The sequence below is a fragment of the Tachyglossus aculeatus genome, chromosome 3 (assembly GCF_015852505.1).
Source record: "Tachyglossus aculeatus isolate mTacAcu1 chromosome 3, mTacAcu1.pri, whole genome shotgun sequence".
NCBI lineage: Eukaryota > Metazoa > Chordata > Mammalia > Monotremata > Tachyglossidae > Tachyglossus > Tachyglossus aculeatus.
Genome location: NC_052068.1, coordinates 1,731,121 through 1,752,761, shown reverse-complemented (window position 1 = coordinate 1,752,761; position 21,641 = coordinate 1,731,121). Strand labels below are relative to the sequence as shown.

The 21,641-nt window shown below is 47.0% G+C and overlaps 1 protein-coding gene across 1 annotated transcript in view; it reads left to right on the top strand.

The window, feature by feature from the left end:
* The first annotated feature begins 2,486 nt into the window (after positions 1-2,486).
* ADAM12 (ADAM metallopeptidase domain 12) overlaps positions 2,487-21,641 on the top strand; it is a 227,376-nt gene continuing 208,221 nt past the window's right edge. Inside the window, exon 1 of the mRNA XM_038743975.1 lies at positions 2,487-2,662. Within this exon, the coding sequence (XP_038599903.1) occupies positions 2,603-2,662 (60 nt within the window). The 5' untranslated portion in view covers positions 2,487-2,602. The remainder of the gene's footprint in view (positions 2,663-21,641) is intronic.

Genomic DNA, 21,641 nt, shown 5'->3' with positions numbered 1-21,641 from the left:
GACCCAGCCCGCACATTTCGCTCCTCTAACACCACTGTACCTCAATCTTGTCTGTCTCGCCGCTGACCCCCGGCCCATGTCCTGCCTCTCATCTAGAACACCCTCCCTCCTCAAATCGGACAGTTACTCTCCCCGCCTTCAAAGCATTACTGAATAATTAATAATAATGGCATTTATTAAACGTTTATTATGTGGAAAGCACTGTTCTAAGCACTGGGGTGGTAACGAGGTTATCAGGTTGTCCCACGGGGGGGGGGGGCTCACAGTCTTAATCCCCATTTTACAGATGAGGTCACTGGGGTACAGAGAAGTGAAGTGACTTGCCCAAAGTCACACAATTTTAGACTGTGAGCCCACTGTTGGGTAGGGACTGTCTCTATATGTTGCCAACTTGTACTTCCCAAGCGCTTAGTACAGTGCTCTGCACACAGTAAGCGCTCAATAAATACGATTGATGATGATGATGACAATTGAAAGAGCCGGGATTTGAACCCATGACCTCTGACTCCAAAGCCCGGGCTCTTCCCACTGAGTCACGCTGCTTCTCTAAGGCACATCCGCTCCAAGAGGCTTTCTCTGCTGTCTCCCCACCTTGACTGTAAACTCTCTGTGGGCAGAAAATGTGTTTATTGTTATATTGTACTCTCCCAAGTGCTTAGTATAGTGCTCTGCACACAGTAAGTGCTAAATAAATGCGATTGAATGAATAAGTGAAGGACCTCGGACAAGTCACTTCATTTCTCAGTGCCTCAATTCCCCCATCTGTAAAATGGGGATTATGACTGTGAGCCCCACGAGGGTCATAGACTGTGTCCAACCTGCTTAGATACAAATCTACCCCAGCGCTTAGCACATTACCTAGCACGTCGTAAGCACTTAACCTCCATTAAAAAGATAATCAGGAGCATTCTTACATTCCTCCAATTTTTATATTGTCGTATCCTTAAGAGCCTGTGAAATTTTATGAGATATTTTCTTACTCAGGAGAATTTATAGGCTAAAAATCATCATTATCAGTATTTATTCAGCCCCTTCTGTGTGCAGAGCCCTGCACTGGACACCTGCTGTACCCTGAACCAGGAACTGTGTGCAGCACGTTGGACTGAGCTCCCTGGAGAGTACAATGAAAGAGGAAGACTTGGTCCCTGCCTTCAGTGTGGCTCAGTGGAAAGAGCCCGGGCTTTGGAGTCAGAGGTCGTGGGTTCAAATTCCGATCCGCCGATTGTCAGCTGTTTGACTTTGGGCAAGTCACATAACTTCTCTGAGCCTCAGTTACCTCATCTGTAAAATGGGGATTAAGACGGTGAGCCCCACGTGGGACAACCTGATCACTTTGTATCCCCCCAAGCGCTTAGAACAGTGCTTTGCACATAGTAAGCGTTTAACAAATGCCAACATTAATTAATTAATTAACCTTCTCTGGGCCTCAGTTACCTCATCTGTAAAATGGGGATTAAGACTGTGAGCCCCCCATGGGACAACCTGATCACCTTGTAACCTCCCCAGTGCTTAGAACAGTGCTTTGCACATAGTAAGCCCTTAATAAATGTCATTATTATTCATGGGATTTACACTCTAGTGGGGGATCAGGCATTCCCAGAAAATACCCATACAGGGGAAACAGATAAAACTGGTTCCTGGCAAATGTAGAAACAATCAACTCAACCTCATCTCAGAAGACCTCAGTTACCTCATCTGCAAAATGGGGATTAAAACTGTGAGCCCCCCATGGGACAACCTGATTACCTTGTAACCTCCCCAGCGCTTAGAACAGTGTTTTGAGCCCACTGTTGAGTAGGGACCATCTCTATATGTTGCCAACTTGTACTTCCCAAGCGCTTAGTACAGTGCTCTGCACACAGTAAACGCTCAATAAATATGATTGAACGAATGCTTTGCACATAGTAAGCGCTTAACAAATACCATCATTTTTATTATTATTAATGAAGAAAGTGCTAGAAAGTGTAGAAACGATGGAGAAAGCACTGGAGAGCAACGGGGAGGAAATCAGGCTGCGTTTGCCGCTGGGCTGGGATGGTCAGCCTGGGAAGGCCCCTTAGAGGAGATCATCATCATCATCATCATCAATCGTATTTATTGAGCGCTTACTGTGTGCAGAGCACTGTACTAAGCGCCTGGGAAGTACAAGTTGGCAACACATAGAGACAGTCCCTACCCAACAGTGGGCTCACAGTCTAAAAGGGGAAGACAGAGAACAAAACCAAACATACTAACAAAATAAAATAAAGATGGTCAAGCATGCTGTTTGAAGGTGGAGGAGTACTGTGGTGTGGTTGATCGGAGACGGGGATGGGCTGTGAGCCCACTGTTGGGTAGGGACCGTCTCTGTGTTGCCAACTTGTACTTCCCAGGCGCTTAGTACAGGGCTCTGCACAAAGTAAGCACTCAATAAATACGATTGAATGAATGAATGAAGCAGAGAAGCTCCAGTGTCGTTGTCTTCTTGTCTCTCTAAGGCCTCAGCGGGAGAGATCTCTGGGGAGCGTCCGCGGCCCCGACCACGTGGGATCGCTCAGAACCGGACGGGGCCGTGCTTTTGACCACGCGGGAACACTCGGCACGCCTGGAACCCTATGAAACCATGATCCCCTACTTTCTCGACGGCCAGACCTGGGCCCCGATAAGTCAACTCCGGTCACAGGTCAGTGTTGGCCCAAATAATGAGAATAACAGTAAAATAATGATAGTGGTAATAATTGTGATATTTCATTAATTCATTCAGTGGTATTGATCGGGTGCTTACTGTGTGCAGAGCACTGTATTCATTCATTCAATCATATTTATTGAGCGCTTACTGTGTGCAGAGCACTGTACTAAGCACTTGGGAAGTACAAGTTGACTACTACTACTACTAATAATAATGATGGTATTTGTTAAGCGCTTACTATGTGCAAAGCACTGTTCATGGGGAAGCCGCGTCTCTCAGTGGAAAGAACACGGGCTTGGGAGTCAGAGGTCATGGGTTCTAATTCAGGCTCCGCCACTTGTCAGCTGTGCGACTTTGGGCAAGTCACTTCACTTCTCTGGGCCTCAGTTACCTCATCTGTAAAATGTGTATTAAGACTGTGAGTCCCCTGTGGGACAACCTGATCACCTTGTAACCTCCCCACCTTAATAATGATGGCATTTATTAAGCACTTACTATGTGCAAAGCACTGTTCTAAGCCCTGGGAAGGTTACAAGGTGATCAGGTTGCCCCACAGGGGGCTCACAGTCTTCATCCCCATTTTACAGATGAGGTAACTGAGGCACAGGGAAGTGAAGTGACTTGCCCAAAGTCACACAGTTGACAATTGGCAGAGCCGGGATTTGAACCCATGACCTCTGACTCCAAGCCCGGGCTCTTTCCACTGACCCACGCCGCTTCTCTCCTTCCCCCTGGACATGTAACCAGGGTCTTGATGGAGGGAAAGTTGGTTCTTCGAGAACAGCCCCCCGATCCAAAGCAGGGACCCGTCCGTGTCTGTTGAAGGATGCCGACGGTGGTGCCGGAATCTCTGTCCGAGAATGGCAGGGGGATTTGGCCCTGAGGCTTCGGGCCCAAGGTCCTGAGTCGAGGAATCAGAGGCTGAAAGTTTCCATCTAGTTGAAGGCCAGGGATCCGGTGGCTTGGGAGAGTTCTTCTGATTCGATTTCTCAGACACCGACCATGGCGCGTCTCCTCCGTGACTCTCCCGGAGCTGCTGTCGCCCCAAAGCACCTCCGTCTCCCTTTCCTCCTCCCCCTGACACCATCACAGCTGGCAGTCTGCCCTAGTGCTCCATGTTTCCCTAACATCTTGGCATTTTGGGGGTGCTCCCAGCCCCCCTCACCTCTGGGCCACTTGGCTCCAAGAAAGCAGATCGGCCCACGAATTGAACGTTGGAGGAGGGACCAAGAGCGATGAAGAGAGGCTGAGGGAAGCCAACTTCCCAGACGGCACGGGGATGGTTCGCATCGTGTTGGGGGACATCTTCCCGAGGACTGTGAGCCCACTGTTGGGTAGGGACTGTCTCTATGTGTTGCCAATTTGTACTTCCCAAGCGCTTAGTACAGTGCTCTGCACATAGTAAGCGCTCAATAAATACGATTGATTGATTGATTGATTGATTGAGGGCCAAGGGGGCTGTATCAGCTCGGGGCAGGCTTATGTAAATACGATTGAATGAACTGAATTGAATTCAGCGCTTAGAACAGTGCTTTGCACATAGTAAGCGCTTAATAAATGCTATCATTATTATTATTATTATTAATTGAATGATTGAATGAATGGATGAATTGAATGAGCCCTGCTGAGAGCTCACCTCCTCCAGGAGGCCTTCCCAGACTGAGCCCCTTCCTTCCTCTCCCCCTCGTCCCCCTCTCCATCCCCCCATCTTACCTCCTTCCCTTCCCCACAGCACCTGTATATATGTATATATGGTTGTACATATTTATTACTTTATTTATTTATTTATTTATTTTACTTGTACATTTCTAGCTTATTTATTTTATTTTGTTGGTATGTTTGGTTCTGTTCTCTGTCTCCCTCTTTTAGACTGTGAGCCCACTGTTGGGTAGGGACTGTCTCTATGTGTTGCCAATTTGTACTTCCCAAGCGCTTAGTACAGTGCTCTGCACATAGTAAGCGCTCAATAAATACGATTGATTGATTGATTGGATGGGTGTGCTAAACCCGTGTAAGCGGCGGCCTCTTTCAGTACCTTGAAACGGCAGCCAACTGCTGAGACCTCTTGGGAAGGAAGGGGATTAAAGGGGCCTGATTTGGAGAGTGATCGTCCCTGCCTTCTCTTCATTCCGCCTCTCTGGGAGTGGTGCTAATAATAATAATCATCCTACTGTGTTTTAAGTGCTTACCGTGTGCCAGGCACTGTACTAAGCGCTGGGGTGGCTACAAGCAAATCGAGTTGGACACAGCCCCTGTCCCACTTGGGGCTCACAGTCTCAAATCCCCGTTTTAGAGATGGGGAATCTGAGACACAGAAGAGTGAAGTGACTTGCCCAAGGTCACACAAAAGACAAGTGGCAGACCCGGAATTAGAACCCACAACCTTCTGATTCCTGGGTCCATGGCGTCATGCTGCTTCCCTTGAGTGTGGGCCCTTGAGGGCTGAGATTGTGTCTGCTAACTCCCCCAAGCACTTAAGTGCTGTGCACTAAGTACTCGATATATTGTACTGATGGATTACGGCACACGGCTGGCAGTCCGAAGATCATGAGTTCTAATCCCGACTCTGCCCCTTGTCTGTTGTGTGACCTTGGGCCAGTCACTTCACTTCTCTGGGCCCCAGTTCCCTCATCTGTAAAATGCGGATTAAAACTGTGAGCCCCCCGTAGGACAACCTGATCACCTTGTAACCTCCCCAGTGCTTAGAACAGTGCTTTGCACATAGTAAGTGCTTAACAAATACCATCATTATTATTATTATTATCTGTAAAAGGGGTTTAAGACTGTGAGCCCTATGTGGGACAGGGACTGTGTCCACTCTGATATGAACATTCCACCCCAATCAATCAATCAACCAATAGTATTTATTGAGCGCTGACTGTGTGCAGAGCACTGTACTAAGCGCTTGGGAAGTACAAGTCGGCAACACATAGAGACAGTCCCTACCCAACAGCGGGCTCAGTCTAGAAGGGGGAGACAGAGAACAAAACCAAACATACTAACAAAATAAAATAAATAGAATAGATATGTACAAGTAAGATAAATAAATAGAGTAATAAATATGTACAAACAGCACTTAGAACAGTGCCTGGAACATAGTAAGCACTTAAAAGTACCATAATAATAATTATTATTATTCTTATCATTGAATGATTGCAATTCAGGTGATGGTAAGCAGCATGGCTTAGTGAAAAGTCGTGGCCCTGGGAGTCAGAGGACCAGGATTCTAATCACGGCTCCACCACTTGTCTGCTGTGTGACTTTGGGCCAGTAACTTCCCTTCTCTGTGCCTCAGTTACCTCATTTATAAAATGGGGACTCAATGCTTCTTCTCCCTCCAGTTTAGACCGCGAGCCTCATGTGGGACCTGATTATTTCAAATCTTCCCCAGCCCTTAGTATAGTGCTTGGCATTTAGTAAGTGTTTAACAAATGCCACAATTATATCATCATCATCAATCGTATTTATTGAGCGCTTACTGTGAGCAGAGCACTGTACTAAGCGCTTGGGAAGTCCAAGTTGGCAACATATAGAGACGGTCCCTACCCAACAGCATGCTCACAGTCTAGAAGGGGGAGACAGACAACAAAACAGAACATGTTAACAAAATAAAATAAATAGAATAGATATATACAAATAAAATAAATAGAGTAATAAATATGTACAAATAATAATAATAATAGCATTTGTTAAGCGCTTACTATGTCTGAAGCACTGTTCTAAGTGCTGGGGGAATACAAGGTGGGAGTTGGGAGGTGGGAGTTGAAGGTGTTGGTTCATTCATTCAATCATATTTATTGAGCGCTTACTGTGTGCAGAGCACTGTACTAAGCACTTGGGAAGTACAAGTCGGCAACATATAGAGACGGTCCCTACCCAACAACAGGCTCACAGTCTAGAAGGGGGAGACAGACAACAAAACAAAACAAGGTGATCAGATTGTCCCATGTGGGGCTCATGGTCTTAATCCCCATTTTACAGATGAGGTAACTGAGGCTCAGAGAAGTGAAGTGACTTGCCCAAGGTCACACAGCAGACATGTGGCGGAGCCAGGATTAGAACCCATGACCTCTGACTCCAAAGCCCGGGCTCTTTCCACTGAGCCACGTTGCTTCTCATCAATCTATGGGGTCATGGGTTCAAATCCCAGCTCCGCCAATTGTCAGCTGTGTAACTTTGGGCAAGTCACTTAACTCCTCTGTGCCTCAGTTACCTCATCTGTAAAATGGGGATTAAGATTGTGAGCCCCCCCCCATGGGACAACCTTATCACCTTGCAACCTCCCCAGCACTTAGAACAGTGCTTTGCACAAAGTAAGCGCTTAATAAATGCCATTGTTATTATTATTATCATTATTATTACAAATAGAGTAAGTAGATGAACCCAGCCCTCAAGGAGCTTGCAGTCTAGAAGAGTCCTTAAAATGCTCCTACCATCCTGGCTTTTGGTTTGTAGTACGTACGTAGCACCTACTATATGTTCGGGACTGTACTGAGCATTTGGGAGAGTACAATAGAGTTCGTAGACCTAATCACTGCCCTCAAAGAGCTTATAGCCCGCTAGATGCAGAGAACTGTGAGAACAATAATAATAATAATTAAAGTATTTGTTAAGCACTTACTATGTGCACTGTACTAATAATAAGTAGTGGTGGGCAGGTAATGTGTTTATTTGATCATACTCAAGCGCTCAGTACAGTGTTTTGCATGTAGTAAGCACTCAATAAATGTGATTAGTAATAATAGTAGGGTTTGGGAGGTGGGGAGAATGGTGATCTGTCAGATATGAAGCAGTGTGGCTCAGTGGAAAGAGCCCGGGCTTGGAAGTCAGAGGTCATGGGTTCAAATCCCGGCTCGGCTAATTGTCAGCCATGTGATTTTGGGCTAGTCACTTCAGTTCTCTGCACCTCAGTTACCTCATCTGTAAAATGGGGATTAAGACTGTGAGGCCCCCAAGGGGCAACCTGATCACCTTGTAACCTCCCCAGCGCTTAGAACAGTGCTTTGCACACAGTAAGCGCTCAATAAATGTGAATGAATGAATGAATAATAGTAATCATAAAGATGGTATTTGTTAAGCTTTTACTATGTGCCAAGCACTGTTCTAAGCGCTAATGTAGATTAAAGGTAATCAAGTTGTCCCACTTGGGGCTCCCAGTCTTAATCCCCATTTTACAGATGAGGTAGCTGAGGCACAGAGAAGTCAAGTGGCTGGCCCAAGGTCACACAGCAGACAAGTGGTAGAGCCGGAATTAGAACCCATGACCTCTGACTCCCAAGCCTGGGCTCTTTCTACTAAGCCACGCTGCTTCCCTAAGCACTTGGGAGAGTGCAGTACAGTTAGTATCATGATCCCTGCCTTGATTGATGTGGTAAAACTGAGAGGTAACATGACATAGTGGATAGAGCACGGGCCTGGGAACCAGAAGGTCATGGGTTCTAATCCTCCCCCATTCTAGACTGTAAGCCCTGCCCTGTGTGGGCAGGGATTGCCTCTCTTTATTGCTGAATTGTACTTTTCATTCATTCATTCAATCATATTTAGACTGTGAGCCCACTGTTGGGTAGGGACTGTCTCTATATGTTGCCAATTTGTACTTCCCAAGCGTTTAGTACAGTGCTCTGCACATAGTAAGCGCTCAATAAATACGATTGATGATGATTGAGCGCTTACTGTGTGCAGAGCACTGGACTAAACGCTTGGGAAGTCCAAGTCGGCAACATAGAGAGACGGTCCCTACCCAACAGTGGGCTCACAGTCTAGAAGGGGGAGACAGACAACAAAACAAAACATGTGGACGGGTGTCAAGTCGGCAGAATAAATAGAAGTAAAGCTAGATGCACATCATTAACAAAATAAATAGAATAGTAAATATGTACAAGTAAAATAGAGTAATAAATCTGTACAAACATATATTCGTTCATTCATTCAATCGTATTTATTGAGCACTTACTGTGTGCAGAGCATTGTACTAAGCGCTTGGGAAGTACAAGTTGGCAGCATATAGAGATGTCCCTACCCAACAGTGGGTTCCCAGTCTAGAAGGGGGAGACAGAGAACAAAACAAAACATATTAACAAAATAAAATAATTAGAATAAATATGTACAAATAAAATTAATCGATAAATAGAGTAATAAATACGTACAAATGTATATACATATATACAGGTGCTGTGGGAAGGGGAAGGAGGTAGGGCGGGGGGATGGGGAGGGGGAGGGGCAAAAGGGGGCTCAGTCTGGGAAGGCCTCCTGGAGGAGGTGAGCTCTCCGTAGGGCTTTGAAGGGAGGAAGAGAGCGAGCTTGGCGGGTGGGCGGAGGGAGGGCATTCCGGGCCAGGGGGAGGATGTGGGCCGGGGGTCGATGGCGGGACAGGCCAGAACGAGGCACAGTGAGTACTTCCAAGTGCTTAGTACAGTGCTCTACACACAGTAAGCACTCGATAAATACGATTGAATGAATGAATGAATAATCCTGGCTCTGCCACTTGTCTGCTGTGCGACCTTGCGCAAGTCACTTCACTTCCCTGGGCCTCAATTACCTCATCTGTAGAATGGAATGGGGATTGAGATATGGGACATGGACTGATTTGTTTGTAACCCCCTCCCCCACCCCCCAGCACTTAGTACAGTGCTTGGAGTCAGCTGTGGTTGGGCAAGGGAGGGAGAGAGGAATAATAATAATAATTATTATTATTAAATACATTAAATATTATTATTAAAATACATTGCCAAGATCCGCCCTTTCCTCTCCATCCAAACCGCTACCCTGCTAATTCAAGCTCTCATCCTATCCCGTCTGGACTACTGCACTAGCCTTCTCTCTGATCTCCCATCCTCGTGTCTCTCTCCACTTCAATCCATACTTCATGCTGCTGCCCGGATTATCTTTGTCCAGAAACGCTCTGGACATATTACTCCCCTCCTCAAAAACCTCCAATGGCTACCGATCAATCTGCGCATCAGGCAGAAACTCCTCACCCTGGGCTTCAAGGCTGTCCATCACCTCGCCCCCTCCTACCTCACCTCCCTTCTGTCCTTCTCCAGCTCAGCCCGCACCCTCCACTCCTCTGCCGCTAATCTCCTCACTGTACCTCGCTCTCACCTGTCCCGCCATCGACCCCCGGCCCACATCATCCCCCGGGCCTGGAATGCCCTGCTCCCTCTGCCCATCCGCCAAGCTCGCTCTCTTCCTCCCTTCAAGGCCCTGCTGAGAGCTCACCTCCTCCAGGAGGCCTTCCCAGACTGAGCCCCTTCTTTCCTCTCCCCCTCGTCCCCCTCTCCATCCCCCCGTCTTACCTCCTTCCCTTCCCCACAGCACCTGTATATATGTATATATGGTTGTACATATTTATTACTCTATTTATTTATTTATTTATTTTACTTGTACATTTCTATCCTACTTATTTTATTTTGTTGGTATGTTTGGTTCTGTTCTCTGTCTCCCCCTTTTAGACTGTGAGCCCACTGTTGGGTAGGGACTGTCTCTATGTGATGCCAATTTGTACTTCCCAAGCACTTAGTACAGTGCTCTGCACATAGTAAGCGCTCAATAAATACAATTGATTGATTGATTGATTGATAATAATGATGATGACATTTGTTAAGCGCTTACTAAGTGCAAAGCACTGTTCTAAGCGATGGGGAGGTTGCAAGGTGATCAGGTTGTCCCACAGGGGACTCACATTTTAATCCCCATTTTACAGTTGAGGTAACTGAGGCCCAGAGAAGTGAAGTGACTAGTCCAAAGTCACACAGCTGACAGTTGGCAGAGTCGGGATTTGAACCCATGACCTCTGACTCCAAAGCCCGAGCTCTTTCCACTGAGCCACGCTGCTTCTCCAGCGGGAGGTCTTAGAGGAGGGGGGATCATGTGGGTGGGGCGAGAAGCTTGAGGAGTCTGGGAGGATCGGAATGGGGGCTGCTAGGAAATGGAATTTAAGCCTGTCTACTTATCAATCAATCAATCAATCAGTCAATCAATCAATCGTATTTATTGAGCGCTTACTGTGTGCAGAGCACTGTACTAAGCGCTTGGGAAGTACAAGTCGACAACACATAGAGACAGTCCCTACCCAACAGTGGGCTCACAGTCTAGAAGGGGGGACAGAGAACAAAACAAAACATACTAACAAAATAAAATAAATAGAATAGATATGTACAAGTAAAATAAATAAATAAATAGAGTAATAAATACGTACAAGCATATCTACATATATACAGGTGCTGTGGGGAAGGGAAGGAGGTAAGATGGGGGGGATGGAGAGGGGTTTTGTTGTCTGTCTCTCCCTTCTAGACTGTGAGCCCGTTGTTGGGTAGGGACCGTCCCTATATGTTGCCAACTTGTACTTCCCAAGCGCTTCGTACAGTGCTCTGCACACAGTAAGCGCTCAATAAATACGATTGAATGGATGAATGAATGACCATATTAAGCACTTAACAAATACCGTAATTATTGCAGTTATTATCCTTCATCCCAGTGGAAAATCGGGAATTAATGGCCAAGTGTGGAGCGGCGTCGGAAACTGGCCCCAAAATGGAGTGGCTCTCTGAGAGAAAGTGTCACATGAAAAGGGAGACAGGGAAGAAAAAGAGAAAAAAAAGGCTAAGGCCTGCAAATATTGAGCACAAAAAGGGACACAATATAGCTGGACCTATGGATCTTGCAGTGACCGTTTTAGCCATGCAAATATTCATTCTCCCCCTCTATGCTGTAAGCTTGCTGTGGGCAGGGAGTGTGTCTACTAACTCTGATATATATATATATATATATATATATATATATATATATATATATATATATATATATATATATGTATATATTGTATATATATATATATTATGGCATTTATTAAGCGCTTACTATGTGCCAGGCATTATACTCAGCGCTGGAGTGGATACAAGCAACTTGGGTTGGACACAGTCTCTGTCCCATGTGGGGCTCACAGTCTCAATCCCCATTTTACAGATGAGGGAACTGAGGCCCAGAGAAGTGAAGTGACTTGCCCAAGGTCACATGGCAGACAATAATAATAATGATGATGAGATGGCATTTGTTAAGCACTTACTGTGTGCAAAGCACTGTTCTAAGCACGGTGCAAAGCATGGTGATCAGGTTGTCCCACGTGGGGCTCACAGCCTTCAATCCCCTTTTACAGATGAGGGAACTGAGGCTCCGAGAAGTGAAGTGACTTGCCCGAGGTCACACAGCAGACAAGTGTCTGCTTATTACTCTGTTTATTTATTTATTTATTTATTTTACTTGTACATTTCTATCCTACTTATTTTATTTTGTTGGTATGTTTGGTTCTGTTCTCTGTCTCCTCCTTTTAGACTGTGAGCCCACTGTTGGGTAGGGACTGTCTCTATGTGATGCCAATTTGTACTTCCCAAGCGCTTAGTACAGTGCTCTGCACATAGTAAGCGCTCAATAAATACGATTGATTGATTGATTGATTGAAGTGGGCTAGACTGTGAGCCCACTGTTGTGTAGGGACTGTCTCTATAAGTTGCCAACTTGTACTTCCCAAGTGCTTAGTACAGTGCTCTGCACACAGTAAGCGCTCAATAAATACGATTGATTGATTGATTGATTGAAGTGGCGGAGCCTCACATATATATTCAGTCATTCAATTGTATTTATTGAGTGCTTACTGTGTGCAAAGCACTGTACTAAGCTCTTGGAAAGTACAATTCAGCAATGAAGAGAGGCAATCCCTGCCCACATCGGGCTTACAGTCTAGAAGGGGAGAGACAGAATGAAAACAAGTAAGCAGGGGTCAATGTAAATAAATAGAATTATAGATCATCATCAATCGTATTTATTGAGCGCTTACTATGTGCAGAGCACTGTACTAAGCGCTTGGGAAGTACAAATTGGCAACCTATAGAGACAGTCCCTACCCAACAGTGGGCTCACAGTCTAAAAGATATATTGTACTCTCCCAAGCGCTTAGTAGAGGGCTCCACACACAATAAATTCTCAGTAAATCTGATTGATTGATTGATAGCTGAGCTTCCCCATCAGGGGTGTCTTCTTCTAATCCAAAGCTAAAGAGATTGAGCCCACTGTTGGGTAGGGACTATCTCTATATGTTGCCAATTTGTACTTCTCAAGCGCTTAGTACAGTGCTCTGCACACAGTAAGCGCTCAATAAATACGATTGATCGATTGATTGATCGATTAATTGACGATTGAAGGAGCACTGTAATCATTCAGACCAGCCGGATGTCCTTCCCAACGGCCTCCGCTCCTCACGTCCAAACTCTGGATCCTCGTCCTGACTCAGCATTCGCTCCGCCTCCGCAAATCCGCCCCGCGATTCCTTCCCGCTCCTCGTTAGGGAAGGTCTGTCTTCCTTCCGAGCCAACTTTTCCCCGATAATTCCCCCTGGGTGGGAGCCCAGTCATTTTTCCAGTGAGATCACCGGAGTACGTTGTTGGCCCGAGGAAGTGAATCTCCCCGAAGTCCAGTTCTCCGGAATCACGATGAGCTCATGAGTGACCCTGGCTTTAGCTGTAGCTTCTCCCCACAGGACCACCTTGTACTTCCCAAGTGCTTAGTACAGTGCTCTGCACACAGTTAGCGCTCAATAAATACGATTGATTGACCACTTTCCTGAAATAAATGCCATATTTCTCCTCGAAACTTGAATCGCAAACTCGCTCTTCTGTCCTAGTCCTCCTTGTCTCCGGGCTTTGCCAGGGAGAGCCCGGGAAGTCCGTGGCTCGGTCATTGTTGTGATAAACAGCATGGCTAGGAGAAAGAGCCCAAGCTTGGGAGTCAGAGGACCTGGGTTCTAATCCTGACCCCACTGCTTCCCTCCTGCTTGACCTTGGGCAAGTCACTTCACTCCTCTGGGCCCGTTTCCTCTTCTTAAAATGAGGATTAATAATAGTAATAATAAAATAAATAATTATGGTATTTGTTAAGCTTTTAGACTGTGAGCCCACTGTTGGGTAGGGACTGTCTCTATATGTTGCCAACTTGTACTTCCCAAGCGCTTAGTACAGTGCTCTGCACACAGTAAGCGCTCAATAAATACGATTGATTGATTAAGCGCTTATTTGTCACTGCTTCTAGACTGTGAACGCGTTGTTGGGTAGGGACCATCTCTATATGTTGCCGACTTGTACTTCCCAAGCGCTTAGTACAGTGCTGCGCACATAGTAAGCCCTCAATAAATACGAATGAATGAATGTACCAAACACTGTTCTAAGCACTGGGGTACATACAAGGTAATCAGGTTGTCCCACGTCTTCATCCCCATTTTAGACTGTGAGCCCACTGTTGGGTAGGGACTGTCTCTATATGTTGCCAACTTGTACTACCCAAGCGCTTAGTACAGTGCTCTGCACACAGTAAGCGCTCAATAAATACGATTGATGATGATGATGATTTTACAGATGAGCTGATATGATTTCAATAGGAGCCTGCAAGTTCACTCTAGACTGTGAGCTTGCTGTGGGCAGGGAATGTGTTTGATGTTATATCGTACTCTCCCAAGTGCTTAGTACAGTGCTTTGCATATAGTAAGTGCTCAATCAATCAATCAATCAATGTCGTATTTATTGAGTGCTTACTGTGTGCAGAGCACTGTACTAAGCGCTTGGGAAGTACAAGTTGGCAACATAAATGTGATTAATAATAATAATAGCGTTTTGGAGATGGGGAGAATGGTGATCTGTCAGATATGAAGCAGTGGAAAGAGCCCGGGCTTGGGAGTCAGAGGTCATGGGTTCAAATCCCGGCTCGGCCAATTGTCAGCTGTGTGACTTTGGGCAAGTCACTTCACCTTACTGATGAGGTAAATAATGCCGTAAAATAATACCTCGTCTGTAAAATGGGGATTAAGACTGTGAGCCCCCCGAGGGACAACCTGATCACCTTGTAACCTCCCCAGCGCTTAGAACAGTGCTTTGCACATAGTGAGCGCTTAATACATGCCATCATTATTATTATTATATGAAGCGGGCCCGGGGAGTTTCAGGCTGGAGGAAGGGGGTGAGCAAGAGGGTGTCGGTGGGAGAGATAAGATTGGGGTGCAGTGACCAGGTCCTCTGGAGAGGAACAAAGAGTGAGAGCAGAGGTGTGTTGGGAAAGAGGGGGAGAAGTAGGAGACAAAATGTCTACTAATTTTGTTGTACTATGCACTCCCAAGCACTTAGTACAGTGCTCTGCATACTGTAAATGCTCAATCATTACCACTGATTGATTGATGGAAGGTGAGAGAGCTAATTGAGGGCCTGGAGGGCCATGATCAGAAATCCCGGCATGGCTGCCCACCCACCCTCCCTCTCTCTCATCATCATTGCCAAGATCCGCCCTTTCCTCTCCATCCAAACTGCTACCCTGCTCATTCAAGCTCTCATCCTATCCCGTCTGGACTACTGCACTAGCCTTCTCTCTGATCTCCCATCCTCGTGTCTCTCTCCACTTCAATCCATACTTCATGCTGCTGCCCGGATTATCTTTGTCCAGAAACGCTCTGGACATATTACTCCCCTCCTCAAAAACCTCCAATGGCTACCGATCAATCTGCGCATCAAGCAGAAACTCCTCACCCTGGGCTTCAAGGCTGTCCATCACCTCGCCCCCTCCTACCTCCCCTCCCTTCTCTCCTTCTACTGCCCAGCCCGCACCCTCCGCTCCTCCACCACTAATCTCCTCACCGTACCTCGCTCTCGCCTGTCCCGCCATCGACCCCCGGCCCACGTCATCCCCCGGGCCTGGAATGCCCTCCCTCTGCCCATCCGCCAAGCTAGCTCTCTTCCTCCCTTCAAGGCCCTGCTGAGAGCTCACCTCCTCCAGGAGGCCTTCCCAGACTGAGCCCTTTCTTTCCTCTCCCCCTCGTCCCCCTCTCCATCCCCCCGTCTTACCTCCTTCCCTTCCCCACAGCACCTGTATATATGTATATATGGTTGTACATATTTATTACTCTATTTATTTATTTATTTATTTATTTATTTTACTTGTACATTTCTATCCTACTTATTTTATTTTGTTGGTATGTTTGGTTCTGTTCTCTGTCTCCCCCTTTTAGACTGTGAGCCCACTGTTGGGTAGGGACTGTCTCTATGTGATGCCAATTTGTACTTCCCAAGCGCTTAGTACAGTGCTCTGCACATAGTAAGCGCTCAATAAATACGATTGATTGATTGATTGATCATCATCATCATCATCAATCATATTTATTGAGCGCTTACTGTGTGCAGAGCACTGTACTAAGTGCTTGGGAAGTCCAAGTTGGCAACATATAGAGACGGTCCCTACCCAACAATGGGCTCACAGTCTAAAAGGGGGAAACATTCATTTGCACCTCGGAAGGGATATGGGGGACACGGAAACCCTCACCCGGCAGCGATCAATCAATCTAATGGTATTTATTGAGCACTTACTGTGTGCAGAGCACTGTGCTAAGTGCTTGGGAGAGTCCAATATAACAGAGGTGGGAGGCAGTTTCCCTGCCCACAAGGAGCTTACAGTCTCGAGGGAAGACAGACATTATTAATAACAGTAATAATAATAATAATGGTATTAAGGTCTTACTATGTGCCAAGCACTGTTCTAAGCACTGGGGTAGGTCCAGGGTAAGCAGGTTGTCCCACGTGGGGCTCACAGTCTTAACCCCCATTTTGCAGATGAGGTCACTGAGGCACAGAGAAGTTAAGTGACTTGCCCAAGGTCACACAGCAGACGGAGGTCAGAGGTCAGGGGTTCAAATCCCAGCTCCACCAATTGTCAGCTGTATGACTTTGGGCAAGTCACTTCACTTCTCTGGGCCTCACTTACCTCATCTGTAAAATGGGAATGAAGACTGTGAGCCCCCCGTGGGACAACTTGATCACCTTGTAACCGCCCCAGCGCTTAGAAAAGTGCTTTGCACATAGTAAGCTCTTAATAAATGTCATCATTATTAGAGAAGCAGCGTGGCTCAGTGGAAAGAGCCCGGGCTTTGGAGTCAGAGGTCATGGTTCAAATCCCAGCCTTGCCAATTGCCAGCTCTGTGACTTTGGGCAACTCACTTAACTTCTCTTGCCTCAGTTACCTCATCTGTAAAATGGGGATTAAGCCCATTGTGAGCCCCCCGTGGGACAACCTGATTACCTTGTAATCTCCCCAGTGCTTAGAACAGTGCTTTGCACATAGTAAGTGCTTAATAAATGCCATTATTATTATTATTATTCATTCATTCATCCATTCAATCATATTTATTGAGCACTTACTGTGTGCAGAACACTGTACTAAATGCTTGGGAAGTACAAGGTGGCAACATGTAGAGACAGTCCCTACCCAACAATAGGCTCACAGTTTAGAACATTCATTCAATCATATTTATTGAGTGCTTACTGTGTGCAGAGCACTGTACTAAGTGCTTGGGAAGTACAAATAGGCAACATATAGAGATGGTCCCTACCCAACAACGGGCTCACAGTCTAGAAAATTCATTCAATCATATTTATTGAGTGCTTACTGTTTGCAGAGCGCTGTACTAAGTGCTTGGGAAGTACAAGTTGGCAACATTTAGAGACGGTCCCTACCCAACAACGGGCTCACAGTCTAGAACATTAATTCAATCGTATTTATTGAGCGCTTACTGAGTGCAGAGCACTGTACTAAGCACTTGGGAAGTACAAGTTGGCAACATATAGAGACGGTCCCTACCCAACAACGGGCTCACAGTCTAAAGCATTCATTCAATCATATTTATTGAGCGCTTACTGGGTGCAGAGCACTGTACTAAGCGCTTGGGAAGTACAAGTCGGCAACATATAGAGACGGTCCCTACCCAACAACGGGCTCACAGTCTAGAACATTCATTCAATCGTATTTATTGAGCGCTTACTGTGTGCAGAGCGCTGTACTAAGCGCTTGGGCAGTACAAGTTGGCAACATATAGAGACGGTCCCTACCCAACAACCGGCTCCCAGTCTAGAAGGGGGAGACAGACAACAAAACAAAACATGTGGACGGGTGTCAAGTCGTCAGAACAAATAGAATTAAAGCTAAATGCACATCATTAACAAAATATAATATGTCCAAGTAAAATGAATAGAGTGATAAATCTGTACAGACATATATACAGGCGCTGTGGGGAGGGGAAGGAGGTAGGGCGGGGGGGATGGGGAGGAGGAGAGGAAAAAGGGGGCTCAGTGTGGGAAGGCCTCTTGGAGGAGGTGAGCTCTCGGTGGGCCAGTCCAGTCCGCCTCGGATAGGAAGGGGCCAGGACGCGGCCAACACAGTGGGAAGGTGGGAGACGCAAAGACCACCCAGCTGTTCCTGCTGGTGGGGACTGCCCTTCAAGAGCCCCTTCTTTCCTCTCCCCCTCGTCCCCCTCTCCATCCCCCCGTCTTACCTCCTTCCCTTCCCCACAGCACCTGTATATATGTATATATGGTTGTACATATTTATTACTCTATTTATTTATTTATTTATTTATTTTACTTGTACATTTCTATCCTACTTATTTTATTTTGTTGGTATGTTTGGTTCTGTTCTCTGTCTCCCCCTTTTAGACTGTGAGCCCACTGTTGGGTAGGGACTGTCTCTATGTGATGCCAATTTGTACTTCCCAAGCGCTTAGTACAGTGCTCTGCACATAGTAAGCGCTCAATAAATACGATTGATTGATTGATTGATTGATTCAACCACCTTGGCGCCCTGTTCCCAGTCTGGCCCCGGTGCCCGGCGGGGCCCCACTGGGGCAGACAGAGCCCGCTGTTGGGTAGGGACCGTCTCTATATGTTGCCAACTTGTACTTCCCAAGCGCTTAGTACAGTGCTCTGCACACAGTAAGCGCTCAATAAATACGATTGATTGATTGATTGATAATGCCTCTGGCCCAGAAGGCCTTCTGCCCAGCGGGGAAGTCCCTCACCTAGAATAGAGAAGCAGCGTGGCTCAGTGGAAAGAGCCCGGGCTTTGGAGTCAGAGGTCATGGGTTCAAATCCCGCTCCGCCAATTGTCAGCTGCGGGACTTTGGGCAAGTCGCTTCACTTCTCTAGGCCTCAGTTCGCTCTTCTGGAAAATGGGGATGAAGACTGGGAGCCCGCCGTGGGACAACCTGTTCGCCTTGTAACCTCCCCAGTGGTTAGAACACTGCTTGGCACATAGTAAGGGCTTAACAAATGCTATTATTATTATTATTATTATTATTATTATTACTATTAGAGTGGATGGAGTTCAGCATGGCTCAGGGGAAAGAACCCAGGTTTAGGAGTCAGAGGTCATGGGTTCCAATTCCGGCTCCGCCACGTGTCAGCTGTGTGACTGTGGGCAAGTCACTTCACTTCTCTGGGCCTCAGTTACCTCATCTGTAAAATGGGGATTAAGACTGTGAGCCCCCCCGTGGGACAGCCTGATCACCTTGCATCCTCCCCAGCACTTAGAACAGCGCTTTGCACATAGTAAGCGCTTAACAAATGCCATCATTATTATTAGTATTATTATTCTCTGTGCCTCAGTTACCTCATCTGGAAAATGGGGATTCAGACTGTGAGCCCCCCGTGGGACAACGTGTTCCCCTTGTAACCTCCCCAGAGCTTAGAACAGTGCTCGGTACATAGTAAGCGCTTAATAAATGCCATCATTATTATTATTAGAGTGGATGGAGTTCGGTTCTGCCTCCTAGCCTAGAAGGCCTCACACCCGGCGGGGAGAGGCCCTATTGAGAGCTCACCTCCTCCAGGAGGCCTTCCCAGACTGAGCCCCCTCCTTCCTCTCCCTCTCCTCCCCCTCTCCACCCCCCCGCCTTACCTCCTTCCCTTCCCCACAGGACCTGTATATATGTTCGTACGGATTTATTAGTCTATTTATTTATTTTACTTGTACATATCTATTCTATTTATTTTATTTTGTTAATATGTTTGGTTTTGTTCTCTGCCTCCCCCTTCTAGACTGTGAGCCCGCTGTTGGCTAGGGACTGTCTCTAAATGTTTCCAACTTGGACTTCCCAAGCGCCCAGTACAGTGCTCTGCACACAGTAAGCGCTCAATAAATATGATTGATTGATTGATTGATTGATTGAGAGCAGACCCAGCGTGGTTTTGCCCCCAGGCCCGGAAGGCCTCGTGCCCGGCGGGAAGGGCCCCGCTTCAGCGGACGGAGTGTGGTTCTGCTCCCAGGCCCGGACGGTGCTTGGCGGGGCCCTCCTGGAGCGGACGGAGCGACGGGAAGAGTGAGCAGCCGCGCTGGCCGTGGTCAGGACTGATTGGGAATGTTGGCAGGGAAAGGCCCGGCTGGAGACACTTGAAAGCCTTTTCGCTCCCCGTGAAACCAACGTCCAGAAGCCGCGCAGACGCACGTCTCCAGTTAAACAGAGACCCAGTGAGGCGGCGGGAGTGGGGACAATTTTCCGGACGGCCGTCGACGGTCCCGGCTCCACGGGCAGGAGGGCGGGCGGGCCACGTCCTCGGGCTCCAGGAATGTCCGCGAGCGGCCCGGGATCGGGGCCAGCCGGAAAGCCGGCGCTGGCGGCCGCCAGCCCGCAGCGGAACGGATCCGGGCTCTTTGAGGAATTCCTCTGGCCTCGACACCGAGGCGTTTAACTCTTCCAGCGTCGCTGCTGCGCCCGTGTCCATCCCAATTACCTTGTATCCACCCCAGCACTTAATTCAGTGCCTGGCACATAGTAAGCGCTTAACAAAACCCACAATTATCATTATTACCGGCCCCACTGAGCTCCTCGGGCCTCGTTTCCGGCTGAGGTCACAGGGGTCGGGAAATTTGTACTTCCCAAGCGCTTAGTCCAGTGCTGTGCACGCAGTAAGCGCTCAATAAATACGATCGATTGATTGATTGATGTGGCTCTGGGGCACGGGAGGCTGTGTGGCCTAATGGATAGAGCGTGGGCCTGGGAATCAGAAGGATCTGGGTTCTAATACCGGCTCCGCCGCTTGTCTTGGTCAAGTCACTTCACTTCTCTGGGCCTGTTACCTCATCTGTAAAATGGGGATTAAATCTGTGAGTCCCACTTGGGACAGGGATTGCGTTTAACCCCATTACCTTTTATCTACTAGTATCTACTACTACTCCTTCCCAAGCGCTTAGTACAGTGCTGTGCACACAGTAAGCGCTCAATAAATACGATTGATGATAAAGGAACTAGATCTTCTTTTAGACTGTGAGCCCACTGTTGGGTAGGGACTGTCTCTATATGTTGCCAACTTGTACTTCCCAAGCGCTTAGTACAGTGCTCTGCACACAGTAAGTGCTCAATAAATATGATTGATTGATTGATTGATCTTCTCAACTGTGAGCCCACTGTTGGGTAGGGACCGTCTCTCTATGTTGCCAACTTGTACTTCCCAAGCGCTTATTACAGTGCTCTGCACACGGTAAGCGCTCAATAAATACGATTGAATGAATGAATCTACCCCAGTGCTCGGTACGTTACCTGGCACATAGTAAGCACTTAACAAATACCACAATAATATTATTATTCAGTCGTGATGCGAGATTGGCCCCAAGGAGTCACGGTTTTCTATGGAGATTGGTCCAGTTCAGAAATCAGCCAATCAATTGTATTTATTGAGCGCTTACTATGTGCAGAGTGATGTACTAAGTGCTAGGGAGAGTACAATACAATAGAGCTGGTAGATATGTTCCCTACTGGTAGATATGTTAGAGAAGCAGCGTGGCTCAGTGGAAAGAGCACGGGCTTTGGAGTCAGGTCATGGGTTTGAATCCCGGCTCCGCCACATCTGTTGTGTGACCTTGGTCAAGTCACTTAACTTCTCTGAGCCTCAGTTCCCTCATCTGTAAAATGGGGATGAAGACTGTGAGCCCCACGTGGGACAACCTGATCACCTTGTATCCCCCCAGCACTTAGAACAGTGCTTTGCACATAGTAAGCGCTTAATAAATGCCATTATTATTATTATTATTACTCACAATGAGCTTACAGTCTAGTGGAGACAGACAATAATATGAATAATAATGATGGCATTTGTTAAGCGCTTACTACATGAAAAGCGCT